The sequence below is a fragment of the Corvus moneduloides genome, chromosome 4, assembly GCF_009650955.1.
Source record: "Corvus moneduloides isolate bCorMon1 chromosome 4, bCorMon1.pri, whole genome shotgun sequence".
In the NCBI taxonomy this organism is placed as follows: domain Eukaryota; kingdom Metazoa; phylum Chordata; class Aves; order Passeriformes; family Corvidae; genus Corvus; species Corvus moneduloides.
The window spans coordinates 44,039,885-44,058,463 of NC_045479.1; the positions used below are offsets into that span (position 1 = coordinate 44,039,885).

The window sequence follows — 18,579 nt, forward strand, 5'->3', positions numbered from 1 at the left end:
CTCCATGAAATGTTGCCTTAGAGGTGTGCTCAATAAGGAGGAAAAGTCTGCAGCAGAACCAGGAATGAAGTTTTTTTGCCCTGGCCTAACTGCAGGACACCCGGGGAGCGCCCTGGGAATGCAGCATATCCCTTGCACTGCCAGAAGAGTGTAATGGACTCAGAATCTGCTGGGCCAGAAATGTATCAGTTTCACCTCTCTTTCATTGGTTTTAATAAATGGGAAATTGTAAGGTGACAACACCCATATGTCTCCAAAGACGTGCTTTTACCCTTGTGTGAAGATCAACCTTTTTAAGAATGATACCTCATTGTGACTGCTTCTAAAGAGCTGACTCTGCTTTCAGGGTCTGAGAAATGTTAAGTGGTGCAAAGAATTATATACTGTTCAGACAGCACAAATAGCAGTATTGGTCTCCCACAAAGTCTGCTAGTGAAAGGGGAATCTGATTGTTTTCTCAGGCTGGTTTTAATCGCATCTAGTTTACACAAACATCTTGTTACTTTTATAAACAGTATTATAGTCATGGACCCTATATATTACTTGTGCCTCTCTGCTTCCAAGAAGAGCCTGTCTCTCTCTTCTCATACTCCCATTAGGTAGCTGTAGACAGCAGTAACATCCCTACTTATCCTTGTTTTCTGCAGGCTAACTCCTTCAACCTTTCCTTGTATGCCTTGCACTCCACCACCATTTTGTTTTACTCCTTCCTAGGCAAGCAAAACTCAAAATTGCCTGATGGAGGAGAATAATTTCTTCCACACTGTCACGTTCCACTGTGGGGAGCTGCATAGAGTTCTGTTAAAAATGCATGGTCGGGAACGAAACGAAGCTGAAACGAGGCAAACGTTGTTATCTGAGAACCATTTATTTGCAACGAAAACGAGAAGGAAAAGGAGTTCCCCGAGGAAAAGACGGCTAGAAGAGACGGGAAATAGAAAAATGGAAAAGGACTGGGGGAGAGGAGACAGAGAGAAGAACAGAGCGTTCCCCCCAGCAGGGCAGGGCGGTGCTGTCGGTGTCCAGGCGGGGCTGGGGGCTGTGCCGCGGCCGGGCCCGCTCTGACCGAGCCTGCGCGGCGCCCGGCGGGGCGCGGCTCTCAGGGCCACGGCCCCGGGCACGCGGTGAGCGGGCGCTCGGACGGGAGGAGCAGGACCCCGGACAGGGCCGCGGCGACCGCCTGGGCTGGGGCGGCACGGCGGGCACTGACGGCTGGATTGGGACGGCAGGGTTGGATGCAGGCAGCCCAGGCAAGGACACGGGGCGCAGTGGCAAGGCAGCGGTCAGGGGCACAGGAATGCAGGACGGTGCGAGGGCGAACCGGCGAGGGCAGGAGAGCTAGAAGGCAGGCTGGGGCCAGGGCAAAGGAGGGAGGGAGCAAGCGGGAATAGCGAACAGTAGCGAGCCCCAGTGAGCAGCAGTGAGCCCTGACCCTCCCAAAGTCTGCCCGAGGACAGGGAACCACTGGCCCAGTCCAGCCTTCCTGTGCCGTCCATTGGTGGAGGCCTCTTCACGGCCTGATCGGAGCAGCCCCTCCGCAGTGTCTCCCGCTGCCTGCCTCGGGGGGTGTTGGCAGGCGAGGGCTCCGCGGAGACGAGGCTGCCCGCACTCCTGGCTGCCCGCACTCCTGGCTGCCTCCTGCACGTGGCAGGTGTACGCTCCCACCCCCCTCTGACAGCCCTGACAACCGGATCTGGCTAAATGGCTGAATTCAGGCTGAATTGGCTCCTCACACACGCCTTTGGTCTTCTGGCTGCGCTCCAGCTAATACAATTCAGATGAGAACTCTTCCAGGCCTTCACTCTGTGACCCTGGGGTCTGGAGTCATGATGGCCAGGCCTTCCATCCCAGCACATCGTGCTGGCACATATAGAGGCATTACAGAACTGTACACTACTAAACAAATATAGGCTCCTCTGGCTCACTAAACATGAACAAAAGTGAATTTATGTGTTCCATGTGTTCCCTGCTAAATAATAAGCAGTGAGCTCTTCCCAGTCTGTGTGAGTGAAAGTATGTTTATCTCACAGTAGGTAAGTGCAGAAATAAGCTATGGTGGACACATGTCTGGTCATGCAGTGGGACAGGCATTGGGCCCCAGGGAAGAGGGATCCATGAGCAGGCTAGCCTGGCATGTAATCCTGCTGGAAACCTTTCTTTACTCACAGCTGAAGGGCCTCCATGAGAGGTGGCAGCAGAAGTGGAAGCTACCCAGATGAAATGTTCTGTCAGGTTGGATCTGAGCTTGGCTGGTTCTGATGAATTGTTCAGGATGTAGCAAGTCATTGCAGCTGCTGCAGAAACTAGCCTCCTAAAATGAGGATGGAGATCAAAATGTCAAAAGTTTAAATCCTTTTCTTTCTGGACCTGTATGTTTTCCAGATCTTAAAAGAAACAGAGGTTTCAAAGCCATGCCTAATATGATGCTCCTAGAGCCCCTCAGTCTGAGCAGCTCTCACTGCCCAAGTCACAGGTGTCAAACCAGTGGAACATTTGAGAGCTTGAATCACTCACTCACATTTGGGCAGAACATGGCAGCAGCTGTGAGAAACCCCAGGCACTCAGTAGTCAGCTGAAAATGCAGTTCTCTACCCTTAGCAAAAGGCAGAGTGAAAAGAAACTGGATAAATTGCAACAGGATTTCTCGTATATATCAGAACAGAAAGGGATATAATAGCTCAATATTACTCAGCTATTATATTTAAAAACACATAAAACCATAGTGTTATACTCCATAATATCCAGCAGCGTCAATGTACTCCTTGGTGAATTCATCATTCCTTTGCCATGCTGCTTTGTTTGCTCAGCTTCATTCCATGTAGAGCATGGATAATATGTTCCTCCTAGCACACATGGACACTTTCAGAGCAGACACAGGCTTGTGGTGAAAATCTTCAGGTAGCCCCTGCCTTTGCTCAGGCAATGCTTGAAGCCAGGAATAATTGCCCTGACAGTGCAAGATGTTCCCAAAAGTATTCTGAAAATAATGGAGGGGGGAAAGGGCACCACTGAAATAATTTTTTTTAGGTGAAGAAGTGGAACAACAGAAGGCATAGAGTAAAAATCTAGAGGATGTTTTTCTCTGTTCCTGACATCATTCAAATAGAAAAAAAGACAAAAAGAAAATCGTGTGTCAAGTTCTTTGAAATAGTATGAGTAATACCTTACACCCTTCCCAAAGCCTAGACTCAGACGGTAAGCCTTTAAGTAGCAGACTGAAGTGTATTAAAGAAGCTAGCTAGTGACCATAAGCCCCTTCTAGGGGGTTTGAATAATTTTTGGAGATGTTTTTCTCTTCCTCTATTGAGATTATACAGACACTGAGGTAAATTACCTCCATTCTTAGTCATTATAGTGAATTACCTTTTGTTAAGTGTTAAGAACCTCCAGTTTTCCTTTTTACTTAAAAATATTGGGCAGCAATAAATGCACTCTGCAGTGGCAGGAGTCATTGCAACAGGGAGAGATAGTAGTGTCACAAAGGAAATACCCTCTGCTGTCTGTAGTCATACTTAATATTATAAGCACAGTAAGTCAAAAAGTACAGTAGAAAAGCAGTTAATATATAGTAAATTACAGTCATGACTCTGAAACTTGTGTTTGTTATTAGGAATCCTGTTGGGGTCTCTCCCCCGCCGTGTAGCCCTGGGAGAGGGGCCCTGAGGGCACAGACACGGGGCTTCCCTGCCCCTGCTCAGCCTCGTTCCCATTGGTTGGTTTGTGTTCCCTGCGCGGGCAGAAGGACCCTTGGTCCCGTGACTGGAACAGTTCCTGGGCAGAGCCCCGGCCATGCGGCTGGAGAAATAAACATCTCTGAAACAGCTATCAAGAATCTGTCTGTCCATATATATTTCCTTTCCACGGGACTCCTGGTTTGATATATGCGTGTTGCAGTATCCCCACTGCAACAGAATCCTATTTCATAAAATTAATCACATGAGTTCTATTTAATATTCTTTTTTAGCTCTTCCTCTAAGTTCGCTGTAGTCAATTGCAAGTGCAGCTTTTCATAGTTGCCCTGTGAAGCTCATTATTGCCAGACAGACTGAAATAAACTTGGGGATAAGAAGAAACTGGGTTTTTTTGGAAAGGAAACACAGGATGTTGCAACCTTTTTCAGAACATGCCAGTTATTCTTCTACACAGAACTTAATACATTTACCAACTATACTCAGTTTCATTTTGCAAAATTTGTGAATATCAATATTTTAAAAGAGCACTCAGAGCTCTCTTGTGCATAGTTATGTATTGACAGTGTATGTGTGAAGACAAAAAGACTACTTAAGCCAGAACCTGCCCACTTTCGTCAGCCGATCTCAAGAAGTCAATGGACTATTGAATTCCTCAGTAAGTCCTTCTTTTAACTTGTTTCTGGCACATGGAGTGTTGTTTGCCTAATGTCTGGCCATGTCTCACCTAATTGCATTCCTGCCATCAGTATCTTTGAGAGCATCTTTAATATCTTTGTGTCCGTGTGTGTGGCGCTAAGCAATTGCATAGACTCATCAGAACACTTGTTGTAAGGGACTTGTGGAGAGCAGCTGGTCCAGTCTCCTCCACAAGGAGTGGCTGACATGAGCACCAGCTCATTTCAGGCATGACTTTGCCTTGTAAAGTCTCAAAAACCTTCAAGGACAGTGACTCTGCAGCCTCTACTCCCTCACCAACCTGTTCCCGATTTGCACTACCGTTCTCCTCATATCCAGTCTGAACCTCCCACACTCTGGTGGCTCCTGCCCCATGTCTGGGCTGCCTGGCCCAACTGAGAAGGGCCTGCCTCTGTAATCTTTGTAACTACACTTTAAGTAGTTGTAGCTTGCTCTCGTGCCTCCTTTTATCTTCCCCCAGCTTAAACAAACATCCCTTTCCCAAACTTTCCAATTTTGAAAAATTCAAAAGTTTCTGTCTAGCTGAAATCATGCAGCACCTTGAATTTGCAGGATCTGAGTGAGAATTCAGGTTGCTTGAGATGGCAGGAGGTATCACTGCCCCTTTTAAACTCCAAAAAATTGTGAAAAAGCCCTAATCTTTAATGTGTACTTCTAAGGGTAAAACATAGCAAGAGTCAAATAATACTGAAAATATTCTTGCAAAAAGCTTCCTAACCCTTTTAAGGTGGGGATTTGGGCCTGTGTATACGTAGATCTGTAGGGTTAGGTGCTTTGAATGCAGCTGGTTTACCATCACCAGGATTACTTTGACTTGTAGTGTATTAGTGTGTAGCAGACAGCCACAACAAAATTGCAAAATACACTTTGCTTTGCCCTGCACACTGTCTCAGTGACAGTGAAAATGAATACAGAGTGAAAACTAAACTCAGAGCTACAAGAAAATCTCCTTCAACTTCAGAAGATAGTATTTGAGCAAGAAGAAAACACAGATAAAGGCTCTTGTGTCAAGAGGAAAGTAGCATGAGTCAGAGAGCAGCAATTACTACAAAACAGGAAAATGTTAAGGAAGCATTGAACACAACCTCAGGTTCCATAAAAACAAAGCCAAAATACAGAAAAAAATATGCTTAGTATTTTGGTAAAAAAATCTCCAGCATGTTCAGTACAGTCTTGTTTCATGCTGTAAAGCCTTTTTGTCAACCTAGGCTCCAGGCACAGCAATGTAAGCAGCCACAAGGACAGCAGCACAGCCCTGACCTGCCTTGCCCAAGCCCATATCCTGGAGGCTGACCACCAGCTGCATAGGGGCAGAGGCAGGCAGCAGAACATGCTGGACTTCCCCCAACAGTACCCCAGTGATACCCATGTTTGGAGGATCTCAAGTACCAAGCTCTGGGCCAGCATCTCCAGTTCACACAACCCGATGAGCTCTTGATTGCTCTTTGCCTCAGACAAGGGCTCTGAGCAATGGCTGAGGGTTTTGCTCCCTAAAGAGCATTATAGTGTTCAGAAAATGGAACCTGTTGGTGTGGCAAATGTGGGAGGTTGTGCTTGGGGGGCAAAGGACCACTGAGCCTTTTCTAATGGCACTGCCACCACTTCCAGCTCTAGGCTCTGCCAAAAACCTGTGCTCTGGAAACACCCTTCTAGCTGAAGAAGACTCTGGAAACACACACTTGACAGCCACAGTAGATTGTTCCTGCTTTCTCTGTTCAGGAAATGTGGCCTCAGTCCTCAGATCTGCCATGCCTGGAAATTTCTGCTGTAAGTGATGGCAGGTATTACTGCAACAGGAGTTTTTTCTGTGAGACATAAGGTAGCCAAAAAGCATGAGAAGAGAAAAATATAACATCTACCAAGTATCGCAGTTCTAGCTGCAGTTAATTTGGCTTCCTCAGAGAATGGGTAAACAGGGTTCTGGGCAGGGAAAACAGTCCCTGGTGAGCTTCAGAGTGCTCCATAGGCACTGAGGTGTCTAACAGAGCTTATAGTATGATCCCAAAAATTAACAGAGAGCTTTATTTAGTAGCATTTGGAGGAAAAGTAGCCAAGAGTACACTTGGCTCTTTGAATGTAAGTGGAGCTACTGTGTCTGCATGACTCTGTGGCAGAGACATGTCACACAGAAAGCTAGTTCCAGCTACAAGAGGCAAGGGTGTGATGGATATCACAAGGTTGTGCTTTCTTTTGTTCACTGTTTCCAGCTTTTTAATCAAGAATTTAATCCTGTTCTTTGTCAGAAAACAAAAAGAAAATGTATTTTTTTTCTTTGAACTCTTGCATGACCTCAAGCAATACTAGCAAATACAAAGTTTTCTTTGCAAATAGTGAAATCGAACACAGTCAAGCCGAAGACAAAACAGAAAGGGCTCTGCAATCCTTGAGTTACTGTGTGCCTCCATTCAGTGTGAAGATTGGACACTGACATTTGTGCTCTGCTGAAAGACGTCTTTCCTGCTGGAGATTAAGCAGTGCTTTTCTAGTTAGGGATAGGCAGAAAGAACTGGCAGAGTAAAAAAAAACTGTGTTAAAAACTCTGTTAGCTGGCTCTTCTCTGCAGAAAAAATTGCCTACAGGCATGTGAATGGTTCCTGCCAGCCCCACCTGCCCATACACCTTGCCTGGCATCTTTGAGGCATCAGGTGCTAGGACAGGGGCACTGCTGAGCACCATCAACCCTGATGACTGCATCCCCCCGTGCACTGAGGAAAGATCCACACAACTACCATGATGTGGCTACAGAGAAAATTGTGCCACACTGCTTAGACTCGGTGGGAATCAGAGATAGACATAGATACTTGTGGTATTTGAAAAGGAAATTAACTCTAACCTTGATTATTATTTATTTAATCAGGTTCAAAAAATGCATCAGAAGTAATTTGCACAGCTGTTGCTGATTTGTTAGTACATCTGTCCCCAAATCTCCCTGCTGTTTTCTTTATGGTTTGCAATCTTATTTTCCTTTGTTTAAAGAAATGTTTTTCTCTCCCCTATTGTTACATGAAACAGCCACATGAACAACAGTGCAACAAGGAGGCTGCCCATACCCGCAGCCCTGTCAAGGGTGCAAAGCAAACAGGATCAAGAAGAGCAGAGCTGCCTCCCTTAGCTCCCTCTGCAGCTCTGCTCCCTCACCCTAGCAATGGCATAGGACAATTTGGTGCCATACTTGTGCTGAGACCTGCCTTAACACATTAAGGTCAGCTATTCTTTGTCATATGCCTTAGAGGGAAAGCCTGTTTCCCTCATCAGACCAGCTGATGAAATGGAAGACACAGCGTGCTTTCAGACTCAAAGTCCATTCTACCAGACTAGGCCCAAAAATTTGTTCATTTTTCCAGCTATGTGCTAGGTTTAAATCAAGATAGGACCTCTGGCTCCAAACCTTGCACCTCTTAATCTTTGGATTGCACTACTTTTGGCATCGTATGGCATGACTGGCTTTACAATCAGTCGCCTTTTCAAGGGAATGCAGAACTGAGGGAGACAGAGCTTATTTTTGTTAAACTATTTGTCTGAGTCTATATTGGAACTCAGACTTCTTTGGAGGGGGGAACTCTGAAACCAGCACACCACAGCCAGTGCTGGAAGCAAGCAAGCAGAAGGCCTGGTCACAGTGGAGCAGGGTTGGGTTCCCACAGGTTGTCACCCAGCCTGAGCTAAAACAGTCTGAGTGCTCCACAGGAAATTCTAAGAATTAAAAATTACATCCCCTCACTTGCTCTCCTGCCTTCACAGTCAGGCCAGTCTGAGGGCTTTAATCACAAAGCCTACATGGGTGGGAGGGCTGGAGGGTTTAGTTGTGGGTTTTAATTATGGTCATTATGTAATTGGATAAAATGCTACAGTAAGTTCTGCAGTATTACAGGCACATCACAGGTAATGAAATACTTCTCCACAGGCCTATGTTGCCATTATATGAATAACATTTGTCACTGAACATATGCCTCCTCAGTTCCAATTACATTAAATATTTCAACTGGGAAACTAAGGCACAGATCAAACAGCCCATTTGAAACCACACACTTCGGACCAAGCCTGGACAGGCAGTGCAAGATGGAGCTCTGTAGTCACAGAGTTAAGAACAGTGTGGGAGCAAATAGATATTTCTCCCAGAACTTATTTTCCAGGCTCTTTACTATTGTGCTACTGCAAGTTTAATGCATGTACATTATTCAAAAATCCAGACTGTCAAATGAGAGTGTGATCAAGCCTGGGTGAAGCGTTCTGAGGATAAGCATTTTGTAATAGGGCTAAGCTCAGAGAGCAAATAGCTCCGGTAACTGAGATGTTTGCCCTCAGTGTGCTCCAATAAACTGATTTACCTTTCTTCTTTTTTTTCCCCTTTTTTTTAAAGAGCTGACGCAAGTTTGTCAAAGGGTGTTGTTGGGTGTAGCAGCTGTTGATTGGTTTATCCCATACACTCCCATTTGTCTTTAAATCACTGTTCAACTGCTCTAGGTTGCATATGAGTAAACTTTTTCTTACAGGTGCAATTCCTAAAAGATATCACCTGCAGTGAGGAAAGGAACCTGCTCAACTCAGAGGTAAACTTTCTTTGTTTATAAAATTTGATCAATGTAGTTTAGACACCAGCCACATCTTCAGAAATTGGAAACTATAAATTTAACTAATCTTTAAATATAAGTGCAATATGAAGGATGGGCTCCTTAAGATTTAGTGACATGGTAATTTGCACTGGCAGCTATCTTTGGTATTTCTTCAGGAATGAAGTTTAGTCTTCTCTTTTGTACAGAAAATCAAAACCTAAGCAACCATAGAGGCAGCAAAAGTATTCAAAATTGTCTAGTCAATTAAGAAATGACTGATTGCTTTCCTTTGCAGCCCTCAGCTATCTTCTGAGAATTTTTTTCCAGGCTCTTAAGTTACTTGGCTAATATTTCTTTAAACAAACGAATTTGTGAAGGTGGGATTTACATTTTAATTGTTTATTTCACAGCTGCAACACTTACTTCATTTTGAAATAGCCACAGAGACAATAATGTTATAAAGTCACTTTCATGAAGACAAAGAATCTGGCAGAATCTGCTAAATCGGATACCATGGCAGAGATTACAAATACTGATATTGCAAAAATCAGGAAAGTGTTAGTCATATCTATGACCCGGCATTATTTGCCCAGTGGTTGTCCATTCGCCTAATGTTCTAACTGCAGACTGGACAGAAATCAATAACATTGTGAAATCAGATGCCAAAAATTTCATCATTTTCCGAATCATTGCTGAAAACCATTACTTAATAAATGATGTAGAACAGTACCCTGTACTTGAAGAGGAAAATTAGTTTTAAAGAGATAAATAACTGCCCTCTAATAATAGGTGAATTTCTTTTGCAATGAGTATTTCCAGTTTAATACCATACTTTAAGAAAAATCTTTTCTGTTCAGCCAAATGCTGCAAGAGACAGCAAAAACATCACTGTATTGAAGCCAAGTTTGAGGAATACTGGAAATCTAAGAGATTTCTCTTGTATGTTTAGGCACCAGAATCATAACTGAAGCAGAAAGCGTTATATCCCAGAGAAGCTAAAGCTGATAAACTTCGGTGTTTCTCCTCCAGTATTAAAAGGCTGCGCTTCTGGCAGGACCCAGGCCTGCCCAACATTGGTTGCTGTGCTTTCATGCCATCCCTGCCCTGGTTCCTTGTTTTCCCCTGGGACCAGCAATCCAGCCAGCACAAACCCTTGAAGGGGTGCAACTGAGCACCGGATGCCAGTGCATTTCCCTTTATCTAAATATCTTGCAGGCTGAGTAACGACTCCAGAGGCACAGGGTCACCCCATGTCCCCCTCAGGTGAAGAAGTGACAGCTCTGCCTCTTCTGTGTTACTCATGGGGAGAACATGCTACCAGTGCCTGTACATCTTCCCAAACCCCTCAGTATCTGCAGTACTAGGAACCTGAAGATATGGATTGCCACCAGCTAAGGACCAGCTCTGTCAAGTTCTACTGAAGTTCAAAGGCACCATTGGTCATAATCAGTTATCAGTGTTTGCAGGATTCAAATCTAATAGCAGGCCTGTTTTATGGGTCTCATTCTCCCCACTTCTATGCCAGTGGCTTTCAGCTCATGGTTTGCAAACCTCTTGAGCTCTACCAGCCTCTCCCTAAAAAGTTACAACTGCAAGAAAGCAGATTCTCAACAGACTTAATTTTGCCACCTGAGGCTTTGTACTTTCACAAGAAGACTTTTAGGAATTCACAGATTAAAAACAATAAAATAGAATAGAAAATCACTTCTCTATTCGGTAATTCCACAGCCTCTTGAAATGATGCCCATAAATCAGATGACTTGTGTAAATGTTTGACAGGGCAACATCCAGATTATTCTTAGGCTGTAACATGTACTTTCAGTCAGTTTTTCCAAATTGTTTGCTGTGCTGCACAAGCTTTCATCCTCAGCCCCTAACCTTTGTGCAGCTTAACTCCTGGCAACTTTTTTGCTTACTTTTCCTCCATTTCCCATCTCTTTGAAGATCTGTGTTTTTTGGACTGCCACTTCTGGAAAAGAAATTTCTCCAACAAGAGTTAGGCAGTGCACACAGGGGAGATTTTACTCTTTACCAGAACAGGGATAAGCACAGTTAGATTTGTTTGCCTGACTTTTACACCACAGATTGAAAATAAGCATCAAGAATTGGAAAAACTCTTTTTCTCAGACAGGGCAGAGTCTGCGTTTGAAGACAGTTCTGTGAATGAAACCACAGTTGTTAGGGCTCTGTCAGGGGTGGAGGGGTGAGGAGGGAGTGTTACTGGTTTTTTATCTCATGGAGTTATTCGTATCCTGAGCGGGCAGAATCCCCCAGGCACTGGAATTTGATTGCCAGCAGCTCTGCCCTGATGCCTGAGTCACTCATCCCCTCACGAACACAAACACTCTGTGAGGCAGCAGAAAGAATTAAACCCAGCCACTCTCTCTGGTAGGAAATTTCCTAATGCACTGTGATATTGCTTCTCCTTTTCAGTTGTCTGGTCTGGGTGAATGCTCTTAGTAAGAAGCAATGAATTTGACATTAATTTCTGGCCTGGAGTCAGTTTTCATCTCCAGGGTTGGTATTTAAAGTTTATATTTGCATTTTAGACACCTGCACTCCAACATCTTGCCACTACAGATGCTTGTAAATGTTCTTAAGAAAAGCATATGATCAGTATCAGAGGATAGTGAAGGTCTGGTCATCAGCTGGACCTACACACCCATAAATGCAAACCCAGGAGAAAGGCAGATTTGCAGATTTAGTGTTACAAAGAGCTAGACTTAGAAATTATTTGTTGCAGTGTTTTCTGATACTGTTATTATGGAGTGTTGAGCTGCATTTGGCATATGATATTCATGAAAATTGTCATGAATCTGGCCGGTGTGCCTGATTGCAGGGCAGCAGATAAATGACCAGGAAACTCTAACTCTGGCCCCAAGCGTGCCGGCAGTGTGCTCTCTGATCTGTGCTCACTCCCTTCACTGGTGTCCCCTCAGCTGTGGAATGGAAATAGAGAATGCATCAAGGAATATCTTTGGGAAGGGAGAAGTATTGCAGAACTGCAGCATTTCTTACACAGTGTTTTCCTCTTGAATCTGGTAATAAACAAAGGAATTTATGTGTGTATCTTCAGATTAGTCTGTAGCACACAGCTGCTGAAATCCCAGAGGTGAAGTTCTCTTTGTAAATTTGGGTTATACAGTTTCATTTGGCCCATACAAGAAATAAAGAGTTAAGCATTTATTCCTATAATTTTTAAAAGGCAGGAATTTTTCTAATGGGGTAAAGATAATCGGTCTTATATCCATGTAGTTATCCTGTGTGAGACAGAGCTTCTAGTGATGGGTCAAGTAAGAATTAAACATCAGTGCACTGAAAAACAGAAACTGGCCTATCAGAATTGCACCTCCTAATTATCAAAACATGGTCATACAGATGCTCACCTCTGTCAGATCCCAGTGAAAGGGTCTACAAAATCTACAAAACATTTAAACCCGTGGCAGTGTTAATCTTAAAACAAACAGGAAAGCCAGCTATACTCCTTTTTTAACAGCAAGCATTTCTGCATCACCCTCCCTTAGAAATTCAAAAGCAGCAGTTCATGAAATTATTTTCTGCTGGCTTTGTATTTTTTCCAGATGCTGGACATCCGCTGTGCGTCTGTTGCCCTCTGCACTCTTTACCATCTGAAGGGAGACAGGAGGACCAAGTGCTGGCATATAAAGAGCATTCACACTGGTTTATCTAATTTGAAGAAAACTCTAATGAGTTCTTTGTGTTTTGTTTGCAGAACAGAGTGTTCTGGCAGTCCCTGCATGATACAGAGGATCTGCAAGCAGACGGCGCGGTGCTGTTTACCCTGAAGAAGCGAGTGTGTGTGCTGGAAAGCGCTGACCGTTCTAATGGATCGCATGGAGCTGCAAAAAGTCAACATCGAACCTGATGGCCAGAGCAACAGTGGGGAAAGCCTCGAAGACAGCTACGCAGAGCCGGCTGATTCAGAAAAGGCTGCAATTAGGAGGTAAGCATTTACCTGTTTTGTTAAGGCTGGAGAGCAGTAATCAATAAACAAGCTTCACTAATGGCATCTGGGACATTTTCCCACAGCACTGACCCTCCCTGCTCTGTGCTCTGGAGGATGGTGTGCCCAGAACAGCAAGGCAGCCCAGGTCCCCCCTTGTCTGCCGCCACCTGGACTGACATCTGCGGGCTCGCAACACAGAGAACCCCTTGGCAATTTCCAGCTACTCCAGTCGGATAGTACATGTGTAAATTAATACACTCTCAGAGCAGTTCAGCCTGAGCACACTGAGGGAGAACGCTTTCCAGGGCAAGGTATGGAGGGCAGCAGGGAGAGCCCACCATAGCACTAGGACCTGCATGGCTGGAAAAAGTCATCTCAAAACGAGCCATCAGTTTCTAGCTCTCGGCTCACTGCACCCCTCAGCACCTCAATGCGGCAGTGGCAAGGCCCTTTGTTCCCCAGATGTGAAGCATGTGCTCAGCTTTAGCGTGTTGCTGGCAGTACATAATTCTGTTTTTCAACATCTGCAGTCAAATGTAACTTGAAGATTACTGGGTCTAAAACTTAATTCCAAATCAAAGCAAAGATCTACTAAACATGCCAAAAGAGAGTTTCCACTGATGACAAAAGGCACTACTCAAATAAAATGTCTGTCATAAGCTCTAATATTTTCTTACTTTTCTTTGTGTTCAGTCCCCTTGCTAGTGATGATGCAGAAAGTCAAAAGTTCCTTACAAATGGATATCTGGATAAAAAGAAATTGGAAGACTATAATGAAGAATATGTAAGTTTTATTCATTTTTAATGAACGAATGAATGATTACAAAGTATATCTTATTGACCTGAATTTTTTCTGAAAGATTCAGTAAGCAAAATTACTTTGGAGCTCAGCCAGCGTAATTTTTGTTTTCAAAGAATTAACACATTTTCTAACAGTTACTGCAGCAAACCGTTTCTGTTGTCGTAATTACAAGTAAAACCGAGTCTTTCCTTCACAAGTAATCAGAAAAATTCCTCAGATTATACTTGAGCTTCAGTAACATCTCCATGTAATTTCAGCTGAGATGTGCAGACAGGGTGGGTTAGCATCCATTTTCCTGACAGGACGTTTGGCTCAGAAGGACTTTGTTGTTCCTATGGCCAGGTAGATCTGTGCCTTAGTGCATGCACGCTCGTATTTCTAGTTTCCAGCATCTGTGTAAATGAACCGACCTCCAGCTGCATAGCTTTAAAGAAAGGACATTACTGTTTCAGCTTTATGATGCTGAATATTACATGGTCAGCACACCTTCAACTCCCTAGACAACTCCTCATGCAAGTGGAAGCACAGCACCAGTTCCTGGGGGGTGCATGTGCACGTGCATCCCCTGCTCAGGATTTAATGTTAATTTTTAGTGAACTCGATGAAATAAAAAGCATTATTTTATCAGTTGAATAACAGATTTTATTAATGAATGATCATATAAAATCAAAAATATTATTTGTGATTGTAAGTTAAGATTAAGAGCCATGTTCCCTTCTTTTGCAGTTGGTGTCAGTTGTAACTCACTCAGACACCATCCCCTCTCTCCTGGTTTTGTCCTCTTCCATTCTTCTGCTTCCAATCCTAGGCACACAACGCTCCTTTCTTTCCTCCCCCAGACACACTTTTTGTTTCCCAAAGGAAAAAGCACATCCTACTTGGAGAAATATTCAATAATCTGTTGTATAAATCTTTTAGAAACTCTGAATATTTAAAAATCAATAATTGGAAAGTCTATTTGATAACAGCATGTATTTCCATAGAGGCTAGCCAACACAGCCAGTGTAACTGTGTCACCTTAGTTGCCTGTCAGGAATGTGGGCCTCCTCCTGACTGAGACAATGAAAGACTGGGAAGAGGCAAACACTACCAGCACAGCTATCTTGGGGGTAAAGAGACTCCTTATCATGGCTAGTGCCTCTGGGCTTGGGAGCCTTGAGAAAGCTCCACCTCTAGGGATCAAGGGGAAAACCAGCAGTGAGGATAATTAGCCAGTCATGCTTAGTAAAATGCAAGTGAACTGCCATTTTCTGTTCTTGCACCCAACAGCACAGGGGTAGAACTTCCTTTGGAATGTCCTCGTTCAACCTCAGCAATGCCATTATGGGCAGCGGCATCTTAGGGCTCTCCTATGCCATGGCCAACACAGGAATTATCCTTTTCATGTAAGTACATAGAAGGAGAAGCAAATAGTTTATAAGCAGGGGCCTGGAGCTGAAGTTTTTATGATTAGAGAGGTATGTTAAGCTTGGTTTGTTGGCTGAAGGTTCTCATAAGATCCTCTGTAATGAAAACTTTTCAGCTTCACCACAAGGAACCATCCACTGCTGAAAACCCTTCTATTTATTTAATGTTTTAGACCTCCTTTGTATTAGGAACACAATTGTGAATTGATACTGTGCAATCAAAAAACAGAAGGAAAGAACAGTATACTACTGGTCCTAAAATATCAAGAGCAATCTTGCCAGTTCAGTATGGGAATCCAACAAGGGAATTAAATTACCCATAAATATATTTACATCATTCCAACTATCTAATCACTGTGTAGAAATGGAGGAAGAATATTCGATATAATCTGAAATGGCAGCATGCTTTGAGTGCAAAGGGGTTCACAGATTTAATGTTGCTGCTTCAAGTCTGTTTGTACTCAATGTGCCCAAATGACAGCACTGGTCTGTGACTGACAAGCAGTATCTACACAGAACGAGTTTTGATAGTAACATACAGCCATGGGAAGTTTTTTAATTGGTGGCTAACATGTGGCTCCTTTTAATGAGACAAGCTATCAAAAATTAATCTTGGTTTTCTTTTTTTAATAACTGGTTTTAATTTTAGCTGAAGCCTTAATTTTAGCCTCCCATGAGACTGAAATAAAGCGTGATATTACGGTGTGGCAATAAGCCATTATTTGTCATAACTGAAATCTAGCATGTTTTTATACAGCTTCTTGCCTGTGGGGACTGTGTAACTATGACAGCAGCAACATTCAAAATGTTACATGCAGCTTCTAGTTGCTAAGAAACATTTCCTGTTTTGCCCATGTAATTTCTAACTGAAAATTAATTGTAGATTGAAATGCTGTTCTGTATAAGTGCTTCATAATACCTGCACTCAACTGGTTTAGATATAGTATTTGCAGAGCAAAAAATGGAAGCCAGTTCTAAAATTGACTGCATCAGGGTCAGAAAAATGTAGGATTTTTTTTCCTCCAGCTTTCTCTGAGCAGTTGTGCTAACTAGTATGTCCATAAATGATCACTGTAAAGAAAACTGTGATACGTTAAGCCTCACTAACAGGAGAAAAATACCTTTATAATATGTTTCTTTTGAAACTGTTCATTCTGACTGGTTGCTGAAATTCTGGTACAAGCCTATGATATTGGCTCTTTCGGCAGTGCTAAAGCAGGGGGTAATGCTAAAGCAAAAAACAAAGGCATGCCCACCCACAGCTCACTGTCTTTACTGTGCTATTTCCATATTTCCTGCATGAGAACATTCTCTGTTCTGGTAGAGGAAGGAGTTTTATTTAAAAGTATAAACTTGTGTGTAGATATTGTTACCCCCACAGCATTTATCCACTTGCTTGAAGTTCCTCTGTTTTCACAGATCCTGATGTTAGCGTTAGTGGGATAGAAAAATACCATCTACTGAATGGAAACTACTGAACATGAATTCTAATTTAGATCATGCTGGCAGCATTGTCTGAATTTTTGTAATTACTGTTCTCATGTTGCCCGAGTGCTTTCATGCTGGAAGGTGTTCTACAGGGTGAAGGCAAATAGAGGGCTCCTAAAACTCAGAAGCTCCCCCAAAGTTCCCATTACATCCTTCCCACGGGGGAAGTTTACAGTGGCATGGAGCCTGCACCAGAGTAACGCTTCTGCTGCACAGCATGATTTAGCAAGTGCAACCAGGAGGACTTTGGTTTACCTCACCTCGTGTGTCAGGGCATGGAGACCATGTCTCTGAATAGCATCTGTATGGGTGCCCCTGAACAAGGAGGATGCCATCTCAGCAGGATGCACTGTCTTGATCCCCCCTTGCCATATGAGCCCACAGCAGGAGACAACCCTGCCCACATGAAGGTGGTAGCACTGTCTGTCTCTCTTGAAGAGGGACACTTTACAGGAAATCATGATGGTCTGGTGGTGGTCACCTGGCCCCAGGGCCTCTGTCTGGTCCTAGACTAACTCATTTAAGAACTTGGCTGTCAGTGTCTCCCGTATCTGTACCAAGCCACATGTTCAGTGGAGTGGAAGGTGTGGGCACAGCCTCCTGTTAAGCCATGGAACAAAGTGCATCCATATTTTCTATCTCTGTCAATGTTATCATCGCATTCCCTTCCTCACCAGCACTCATGCAGGCTGATGACAAGGTGCTTATGGTGATAGGATACGCTGTCCACAGTGCTATGCCCTGAAAATGTCATACAAAGCTACATTTTTCACAAGCAGTTTACAAGAGACAGGTAGCTGAAATCACGTAGGATGCACCTGTTGTGTGGAAGGAACATGGCAGTAGTCAGAATTACTGAATTCAGGCACTGGTACCATCAAGCAGACTAAGGCTAGAAGACTCAGCTACCAGTGCTCCAAGAGCAGGTTTTCCAGTGTTGTGCCATGCTTTAGCATTATGCAAGATTTCTAATGTACTTACACAGCAGGCAGCTAACCTCCACTGCACAATGATACAAAAGAAGTCAAAAGCAGTGACCAGGTAGGAGGTAGCATTAAAGTTGTCCCAGTCATGATTGGTTTTGTGTTTCATTTTTGTGGATTTTTTTGAAAGCTCTGATTAAGAGAGAGATGAAAATGAGAAGTCAGAGAGCAGGTAAGAGTCCAAAGACCAGATTCTTTCATAGAAACCTGTTTACTTTAGTAGGATCTTATTAAGATACAAGATTCTGTCCGTGTAGAATAGCACAGAACTGGCACTTACTGGACTTAAGCCTTCAGGGGCTTTTAGAATGTATAAGGTGCAACTGTACTCACAAGTAAGCTACAGGTGACACTTAGCTCTGCATTTAGCACTAGGAGACCAAAGAACAAACTTGCTGAAGACTACTTACATGTTGAACTTCATGAGAATGAGCATGTGTATGTTCAAATCAACTGAGTGTCTCTGATGTCCTGCTTAGGATTCTGGTTTCTGCTTTGCCTTGCAGAGTTTTGCTGCTCAGCGTAGCAATATTGTCACTCTACTCGGTCCACCTTTTACTGAAGATATCAAAAGAAGGAGGTAGGATAATCAGGCTGTGATTGAAAGAGAGTCCCTACTGCACGCATGTATTTTACCTTGGAATGCAATTTATCAAGTATGTCCAATGTAGTGGCCCATGTCTCTATTTTGGTTTTGGTTTTGTTCGGTTTTTTTTTTCAGGATCATTAATATATGAAAAACTGGGAGCAAAGGCATTTGGCTGGCCTGGGAAGTGGGGTGTTTTCATTTCAGTCACAATGCAGAATATTGGAGGTAAGAGACAAAAGTTTTCTAGCTTCCAGTGCTCTTCCTACAGAACACAAGTGCTTTGTTTCTCTTCTCTGTCTGGCTAAACGGCATCAGAGATGCACCAGATACAGCATACATTGTATTTCAAAAAGGAAGGATATGAGGAATTCATCTCACTTTTTTTCAGCTACCTGACACTTCA

At 43.5% G+C, this 18,579-nt stretch overlaps 1 protein-coding gene across 4 annotated transcripts in view; it reads left to right on the top strand.

The window, feature by feature from the left end:
- Nucleotides 1-1,128: 1,128 nt before the first annotated feature.
- The window catches only part of SLC38A4 (solute carrier family 38 member 4), a 29,453-nt gene continuing 12,002 nt past the window's right edge, over nucleotides 1,129-18,579 (top strand). Inside the window, exons 1-7 of one of the 4 annotated variants that reach the window (XM_032107775.1) lie at nucleotides 1,129-1,250; nucleotides 8,882-8,938; nucleotides 12,675-12,905; nucleotides 13,602-13,692; nucleotides 14,980-15,095; nucleotides 18,094-18,167; nucleotides 18,309-18,401. In XM_032107775.1, the coding sequence (XP_031963666.1) occupies nucleotides 12,787-12,905; nucleotides 13,602-13,692; nucleotides 14,980-15,095; nucleotides 18,094-18,167; nucleotides 18,309-18,401 (493 nt within the window). In that variant the 5' untranslated portion in view covers nucleotides 1,129-1,250; nucleotides 8,882-8,938; nucleotides 12,675-12,786. Of the gene's footprint in view, nucleotides 1,251-8,837; nucleotides 8,939-12,674; nucleotides 12,906-12,991; nucleotides 13,220-13,601; nucleotides 13,693-14,979; nucleotides 15,096-18,093; nucleotides 18,168-18,308; nucleotides 18,402-18,579 lie in introns of those variants that run through there. The other 3 variants (XM_032107776.1, XM_032107774.1, XM_032107777.1) reach the window with 3 other exon arrangements.